General features: G+C 38.6%; 2 protein-coding genes across 2 annotated transcripts; one reads left to right on the top strand and one right to left on the bottom strand.

Annotated features, from left to right (window-relative positions):
- The first annotated feature begins 370 nt into the window (after positions 1-370).
- On the top strand, positions 371-2,998 carry sebox (SEBOX homeobox). Its single transcript, XM_085371701.1, has 3 exons — positions 371-473; positions 1,012-1,217; positions 2,300-2,998. Exons 1-3 carry the CDS (start codon positions 371-373, stop codon positions 2,996-2,998), a joined length of 1,008 nt encoding a protein of 335 aa, XP_085227827.1.
- Positions 2,999-6,016: 3,018 nt separating this feature from the next.
- vma12 (vacuolar ATPase assembly factor VMA12) lies at positions 6,017-9,049 on the bottom strand. The gene is made up of 6 exons (XM_085370974.1): positions 8,699-9,049; positions 8,519-8,592; positions 8,208-8,297; positions 6,805-6,847; positions 6,616-6,728; positions 6,017-6,508 (listed from the first exon to the last, which is right to left on the bottom strand). The coding sequence occupies exons 1-6, from the start codon at positions 8,880-8,882 to the stop codon at positions 6,413-6,415; spliced, it is 600 nt and encodes a 199-aa protein (XP_085227100.1). The 5' UTR covers positions 8,883-9,049; the 3' UTR covers positions 6,017-6,412.
- Positions 9,050-9,065: the final 16 nt, after the last annotated feature.

Below are 9,065 nucleotides of genomic sequence, written 5' to 3' on the forward strand. Positions count from 1 at the left end.
TATATATATGTGTGTGTGTGTGTGTGTGTGTGTGTGTGTGTGTGTGTGTGTTTCTGCAAGATGGACTTTAAAGAATATATGATCTGTATCATGATGACATTTGGCTGAGAAAAAAATAAATAAATGTAGGCTCATTTCGGAAATCTTCTCTCAGGACCTATAAAAATGACTCTATAAATGGTGCCTGAGCAGGTCCGGAAGACTTAAAGAGGCAGGAAAACAAGTCAGTAAGTAATTGGAGATTTACTGGATGCAGAGGGCTGGGTGTCCCATCTGATCTGAACGCGGTATAAGAAGCTCCTGACTCCTCCTCAACTCTCAGCATCGGTGAAGGCGAGCGGCAGAGGTGTGTTTGTGTGTGTGTGGAGTTATGGCTCTGTTCATGGACTCAGACTTCTCTTTACTCAAGCAGAACCAGCAGAAAGACCTGGCAGATTTCAAGGCATTATTCGGAGAACAGAAACACTCAAAAGGTGAGTCACAGAGAGCAAAAAACACTTTTGACTTTCTGACCGGCTGCTTCATAGAATCAGCTTTTCCCAACAAAACTCAATGAATGGTTGAATTATATTGTATATTACAATAAAATAGTCTAATAGGATAAAAGTAAACAAAAAGATGGCTGAGAAAATAAATCTGAAAGTTATTATTATAAATTTTTTTTATTCTTAACAGATACACATATTCCTAGGTTCAAGGCTATAATAAAATGTATTCTATAAAGTAAATAATTTCTAAATTACGAAAATATTTTTTTTGTTCTTTAATTTCTTGTTAATAAATAAGTGTAATAATAATTATTATTATAATATAATAATGATAACAATAGTTATTATTACAATCCACGGTCAAACACAAAAGAACCTAAATGTTGACAAGTTTATGGGTTGTGATATTTTCCATCACCACAACAAGATTTCCCTTTCTGAAAGGCTGTTTATTTATTTATTATAGACCATTATTTTTTCAACTGTTTGACATTTTTCTTGATATTTGCATTGTAATTGGAAGATGCCCGCAGTGGGAGTGCCGTATCCTCTCCGGAGCCGGACAGAGGCATCGGTTTGATGGAGGGTCAGAGGAAAAGGAAGAGGACCATCTTCAGCCGTGCGCAGCTGTCTGAGCTGGAGCAGGCCTTCGCTGTGACCCCCTACCCGGACATCACCCTGCGGGAAAGGCTGGCCGCGCACACACACCTGCCTGAGAGCAAGATACAGGTGAGGCTGCTGGTCGGATGTTCAGTCTGAAACTCCAAGTTTCTCCTAGCCTATTTAAAGTGGCTGTAATGAAACAATTTACTTATTTTAATTTAATTTACACTATCTTGACTGATTTGTTGTTGGTCACGATGAACCCACAGAGAATAGGTCTCCTTTAGACCATGGAGACAATAATTGGGACCACTACAGCAAAAAAAATATCTTCAGTACATATTTTGTAGCTATTCTTTATAAATGATACTGTTCTTCTTTTTCTCAATTAAAGATCAAAATCATTAAAGAACTTAAAATAATAACAAATGAGCCCATATGACTATATATAGACTATATATATGACTCATATAAGGATAGTCATACCTGAAGTTAAGTCTGTTTTAGGCAGGCAGAGGATGATGTGATACCCGTTTTCTCTTTCTTTTATATTTACCAAGCATCTATCTGCCTTCTTTCCTTCTAAATATTTCTGTCCATGTTCTGTGTTCCTTTATGAAGTAAATGTTTATGTGTGATAAACGTTTTTGTCACACATGAAAACTCCAATCAAAGTCAGGAGACAGCTTAACCATGTCACATGTTAGCAAAGTCTCAGTGTTACCCCAGCATAGGACCGGAGCTAACATGTCAAACAGCATTATAAAGTTTCCTCTACTCTTTACTGTTAATACTGTTAAATACTTCAGCATTATTAGTTGCAATATCTGGCAGAGCTTGTATGCAGAGTCACAAAAGAGGGTAAAAGTGTGGAGAGGATGTAAGGAAATTAGGAACTAATCCCAAATTGTTCTAATGCTTTATTGGATTATGAACATTAGAAAGAAAGCATTTAGGTGCACAAAAAGTGTTTGTGTGAATGGCTGAATGTGGCATGTTGTTTAAGATGCTTTGAGTGCTCAAGTAGAGTAAAAAAGCTTTATATAAGAGTCAGTCCATTTACGAAGACAAGAAAATTACAACCCAAAAAATCTATCTAACCCCAGTATTTGTTTTGATGAACATGGTACCCTGAGCAGAATTTGGATGCATAAACTGAAATTGGCTATGTAAGACTAATTCATTATAAATTTTGCCATTTCCCACAGGTGTGGTTCCAAAACAGAAGAGCTAGAAGTATTAAGACCGGTAGACTCTCCAAGTCCACCAAGTCTGTCCTTGGAGTTAGAGGTTTTGTGGATCCCTCCTCCGGCCCTGCGACTTCCACGTATTCAAACACTCTGGCAGACATGTTCAGGCCAGAACAGAACCACTCCTGTGAGGAGGTCCCGCAGATTTACTCAGATTGGATGCAAATCTACAGTAACCCCATGTCATCGCCACCATGTTCCTCATCCCTCCATCAGCAGTCCACTCGTAGCTGCTCCAAACCCTCAGAGTCTCGTCTCTGGGAAGAGGAGTACCACGGGCAGCAGCAACAGCACTTAGGAGCCTCACTCACTGGTTTCATTCCTGGTTCGTTTCATCAGTCCATCACCAGGCAGCCTCACCACGCTGCATCTACATGCTCCTATCAGGCCTTCAGGAACTTCAAGTCCCGGAGCTTGGCTCCATCTGGACCTCATCAGGCACTGTGCAGCGGAGGCACTGGAACTGGCGGTCATGCCTCAGTAGATCAGGTTGTCCCTTCCCACCCTCAGCCAATGTACTGGGAAATCTCTCAAGGTCAGGGACAGAACCACCACCACCACCATCATCACCCACAACTGGGACCACAGACCTCGATGGGATATATCTCAGACCTGATCTATAACGCTGCTATTGTTACCAATTTTCTTGAATTCTGATGAATGTATCAAAATCTGTCCTGTGTTTTACCACAGCTGATGAATTTCAGACAAGGCTGTAATACTGTGAAGTAGAGTAGAATTGTTACGATGCTGATTTGTCCAGTTGTATATTTTATGTTTTGAATTATGTCTTGTATATTTTGGGGAATAAACTGAGGCAACTGATCACAGTTTTGAATCTTACTGTTACTTGTCAAAAACAATTGTTCTTGTTTTTATTTTAATAGAATCTGTTATTTTTAAAATCTAATACAAATTAATTAAAAATGTTTTTTTTTAAGTTAGTTTTTAAAAATTTCTGATAGTATAAACTGCATTTTGTGAAGCTGGAAGTAAGCACATACAACATATGTAACATGAAGCTTGTTTCTTGTTTTCTTGTATAATCAAATAATACAACCGCAAATCATATTTTCACATAACTGTTCAGTTGTGTAGTTTATTTTGTTCAGTAGCAATACAAAGGTATTATTACCAAAATATGCAGAAAATATCAGTTCATTGAAATTATTATTATTCATTATTGTTAACTGTATGTTGTGTTTTAATATTGTAGCTTGCAAGGCTGGAACTACGTTACAGTACTAATATTACCAAAAACCCCACATTTTTTTATCTAGTTTTGAAAATAAATAATATTTAGCGAACATCATAGGTTAAAGTGAAAAAGTTCCCATTAGTTTGTACCACTGTAGTTCCCAAACTTGAAGCCTCATAAACTTGTAACATGTACTTTTTGTCAGTATTTTTTATTAAATTTAAGTGTCAGTTTTTAAGTAAGTCAAGTTTTTATAATCAAGTCACTTATTATATCCTTTTCAACCATTATATGCTACAGCTAATGATTTATCATGTAGTTTTATTTAACCAAGTAACAGTTTGCCTACTAACAGTAATTAGGGGACTTTTAGGGGACAGCATGGCTTTAGGTAATATCAATTCTCTAACAATTAGCTATTAGGGTATTTTGGCTAATAGTTACCTAATTCCAACTAAGTGATTTTAACATTTACCCATTAGTTTTAGCAGCTCACCATAGCTTTTAGCTTATATCCTTTTTCTAGACATTTATCAAGTAGTTTTAGCATCTGTACTTTTTGTTATTTGAGCTACTTTTGGCTAACTACTTGAAACTGATAGTTGTTATTAACTGTTTCATATCTTTGTCAGTGGTGTCATAGACAGTATAAAGTCATCAGCCAAAGCAGTATCTTTTGTAATGTATTTAGTTCAAGCACAATCTTCAAGCCCCCCCCCCCCCAAAAAAAAACCCCCCCAAAAAACTACTTGAATCACACAATTTGCCCTTTACCCACAGGGTATGTTGATGTCCTATCGGCATTTTTAATGAAACTTGTTCTTATTAACATTTTTTTAAAGAGCCAAATACACAAAGCTCATGAAATTTTGAAAATGTATTAATGTCAGAAGTTGTATAACCTATGGTCAGATCTGAGAGATCTCTCCATCAGAGAGATACTGCTGTATATATCATGGTTTCTCCTCACAGAAGCCAGCTCCTGTTCTCCTGCTGAACCAGGACATGTTTAATGCTGTGACCCCAAGAGTATTATTTTTCAAAACATCCAGATTAAAATGATTCCTTGTGGTAGGATACCACGACAGGAATAATTATTTTCTAAATCAAAATATATTTTTATCATATCTCTTTGTGCTGTAAGTATCACAGGGTTTACATGGCCTAAGGGGAAGGGGAAAAATGAAAGCAAAATAAGAACTAAATTAAAGTCAGAGCTCTGGGTCTATCAGCTTACCGCCTCTGTAATTTGACCTGGATTTAAGTTTTGAAATATTACATTAGAGGCATAATACAGAGGCAAATATGACAGACGGGAGTGCCCACTGTTTGTCCAGAGCTGGACAGAGATCTCTGCATATCATAATCATTTTTAATACCAAATAATCTTTCAATAAACCTTTAATCCTGGTGTCAAATCTCAGATCTTAGGAAGAGACTTTTTTTTTGGTATTCCAGGATGCAGTCACATCTTTTAATCCTTCCACTGATATGATATAATTTACAGAACTATGAAACCTTATCTGGAGAGGGGATCAGTAAAAAAGGATCTTCTGTGTTGTTGTTCTCAGCATGATGATCTTAAAGCACAGCTACTGTACTGGACAGTAATCGGTTGTTTACGTGTTGTTCGGCTTGATATTTCACTTCAAACCAGATATAGTAAGCACAGATCAGGAGATTATTATTAGCACATCTGTCAGGTGGAAACCGTCCAGTAAACATTATGACTGACCATTATTACTGGCCACAGATGGTGACTTTTCCAGAAAAGTCAACACAAGGACATCCTCGTGGCAAAACAATAAGCCAAATGACTTAAAGTCTGTATGCTAGCTTCTTTTGATTGTTTAAAAAAAAACTTGCATTTATCATTGTTGGTTAGTTTTCTCTGTATATGCATTGGATCTGCCAAATATATTAAGCTTGTTGACTGGTTTTGACGTACTGGAAAATATGACTCTCTGTGTCAGGAGACAATGTTCATCTGTTGGGTCACATCACTTTTGTGCTGCCCAAGTTTTCATAGATGAAATAATAAAGAGCTAAAGGTGGTTATATATCTGAAAAGTTGTAAGTGCAACGAAGACTTCATGGTACCGACAACTTGTCCAAAGCATACGATTTGGCCTACACCATGTGAAATAGGCTATAGACCCCTCCAACATTGCAGGTTTTAAGAACTTTGAGTATCAATGTTTTCATCAAGCTAATACCACATTTAATGCGTGCAGGTGTCCAAGATGCAAATCTCCCCACTTGGCAGCCCTCTTAAAATGCTTTGGGACATTTATTGTTATTTGTTACTGGACTGCATGATCTAAACTAAATTTTTTTAAGGGTTGTCATCCGTTGCCACCTCAAGCTGCTCTTTTGTCTTCCCTGTGCTCCCCCCTTTGGTTGTGATCTACCAACAGCAACAGGCAGAAAATCCACAAATGGACATCTGAGATGAATGGACTGTTTTAGATGATTTATTTGATAAAAATCATATGAAATATGATTTCATCTCAGAGCAGAAAAGAACCTCATCATTCATTTTACACAGCAGAGAGGAAAAAACTACGCTGTAGTTTTAGAGTAAAAACAAAAATCTGGGAAATAAATACGAAGTATTTTGAGTATTTTCATTTCACTAGAAAGGGATGCAGAATGTCAAAGAACAAATACTTTGGAGCTTGGAACCATTTCTATTTAGAAATTCTCAGGACGTTTTATTTTTTCATCAATAATTCCTGAAACAATTCAAAAAGAAAGAAAGACCACAGAGGTTTCAGAGTGAGCGTTCTGCTCTGAACCACGGGCTTGGCTGTGGCTGCCAGAGGCCTTACAGACTCCTGCCTACAAGGTGTTGATTCCAAAGGTAACAGCTGCTATGGTTCCCCTAGGTCTCCCTCCATGGTCCGGACCAGGACATACAGCTCAGCAAGCCCAACTACTGATGCAGCGATCACCGCTGAGATCACCCGCTGCAAAACAAATGTTGGAAACAATTTCAGTAAAGCAAAACAAGAACGTCACAAAATACAGAGAAGTTTTATAATGGGACGGACAGCAGCAGGACCGCTTCTCTTACCGCCGTAGTCTCAGTGAACAAGTACTGACTGCCCATGTAGGAACAGGCAAAAGCAGCAACTATTGTAACCAGGAAGTTGAATATGGTGACCACAACTGCTTTGACTGACCGCACTGCAGAGAGAGAAGGTACATAAGCTAAGGATGCACAATCCAGCCTCTATAATGAGATGCTCAACAGTACACTCACCCTGCTGTCCGAAATCTGACAGCACGCCATGGCGGTTGATTTCCTGGAAAATCAAACAAAAAAATAAAACTGTTAAATATTTTCAAAATATAACTTGTGTGTGAACCCCACAATCAAACTCAGCACTTTGGAAAAAATGAGCACATTTTCTCTGTCTTTGGAAAAATGCATAATTTTAAAAAAATGAATGAGAACAATTTAAATCGTGGCTCAAGAGTTGGGAGTTCGCCTTGTAATGGGAAGGTTGCCGGTTCAAGCCCCGGCTTGGACAGTCTCGGTCGTTGTGTCCTTGGGCAAGACACTTCACCCGTTGCCTACTGGTGGTGGTCAGAGGGCCTGGTGGCGCCAGTGTCCGGCAGCCTCGCCTCTGTCAGTGCGCCCCAGGGTGGCTGTGGCTACAATGTAGCTTACCATCACCAGTGTGTGAATGTGTGCGTGAATGGGTGGATGACTGGATATGTAAAGCGCTTTGGGGTCCTTAGGGACTAGAAAAGCGCTATATAAATACAGGCCATTTACCATTTAGGCCATTTTAAAAGACAGGGTTAAGACAACGGAAGAGAATTCCACAGCCTTGGTGCCTGAAAAGCCCAATCCCCACGTGTTTTGAAACTAGTACGTGGACCAATAGTAACTTCTGACCTGAAGACCTAAGTGCTTGGGAAGATGCATGAGGTTTCAACAGGTCAGAGATATACTGGGGAGCTTCACCATGTAGAGCTCTAAAAGTTAAAACTAAAATTTTAAAATGAAACCTAAAGTTTACTGGCAACCAATGAAGAGAAGCCAAAACTAGAGTAATATGTGACCTCTTCTTAGTGCCAGTTAAAAGTCTTGCCGCAGAATTCTGTAAAGTCTGAAGGCCATCCAAAGCTGATTTGTTGAAACAAGTAAAAAAGACCGTTAATACAATTCAAATGAGAAGAAATAGAAACATGAATAATCATCTCAAGTTCTGCCTTTGACACCAGTAGTCTGAGTTTAGACATGTTTCTTAGATGATAAAAACAGTTCAGAACCAGCTGTTTGGAGTGACTCTCTGGCGACATTGAACTGTCAAATATGACACCCAAATTTCTATATAATTTCTATAAGACTTGCAAAATATTCTGTTCTGGCATTTTTTTTTATCATGTCGTTAAGTGAGAAAGTAGACTTCTTCAGATGTACATTATGAACCTCAAGCTTGGAAGCCATCCATAAACATTCTAACTTGCAATCTATCTATATTTTTTTATTTGCATTACATCACCATCCCATCGTTTTAAGAACTGGCATGGACGAGGATGGTTTGTACTCCTCACCATGAGAAAAACAAACAAACATCCAAACATTTCAACAGCACACCCAGTGTATCGACCCTGAAATGGCAAAGATGCTTTTAATATTAACAAAAAATGTACCTGAGCATTGACATTTCTTGTGATCCTTTTGTATTCTTCATTGGCTAGTTTAGCTTTAATCTTCTCAAGACGGGCGACCAGCTCAGGGTTCTGAAGTGAGAGGAAGAAGTCACAGTTTAGTTTTTCTCATTACACTGGCTGGGCCTTCTGTGAAAACACTCTAATTACACGGGGCCAAGTTGCAGAAATTACTACATGTTAACACTGCAGTAGGTCTACAGACCTATGGTCTATCACTCACATGTGAATACAGTGTAACAGCAAAGGATGCGCATGAGTGTACATCACAAAACGTGCAGGAATTTACTTACCCTAGGAGGCTTCACGATTTCAGGCAGGTGAAGCGAGCTATCCTCCAGCAACTCATGCAGGTAGAATGGATGCCCTGGATAAATGCAGGCACGGTAAAAAATGTTATGAAATTGTACACACACACACACACACACACACACACACACACACACACACAATTCAGTTCTTTCTTTTTTCACCATTGTCCTGAAGATATTTCTTGATCTTCCTCGCTGTACTGAATGGCAGGATTGTTGGTTCCGGTTTTTCAAGAACCTCCTCCAGCTCTTCTCCCAATGCTCGAGGAAGAGCTGACTCCGACTTTCCCAGTAAATGTGTCACTTTATTTCTGAATTTATCCCCCACCACAAATGCAGAAGCCATGATGCACCAAAAATTAAACGAGTTTTTTCGAAGCAACTATTTAAATAACGTTTTCTGTCAAACCTGGCCTCAATATAAACACGGGCTTTACTTTATATCTACTGAAATGTACCGTTTAAAAACGAAACCCAGCATCTGCTAAAAACAAATAAAAACCCTGGTACGCAGCCATATTGCTTGTCT

The sequence above is a fragment of the Diplotaxodon limnothrissa genome, linkage group LG14 (assembly GCF_057381915.1).
Source record: "Diplotaxodon limnothrissa isolate DT_005_m linkage group LG14, D_limnothrissa_male_GT1.1, whole genome shotgun sequence".
NCBI lineage: Eukaryota > Metazoa > Chordata > Actinopteri > Cichliformes > Cichlidae > Diplotaxodon > Diplotaxodon limnothrissa.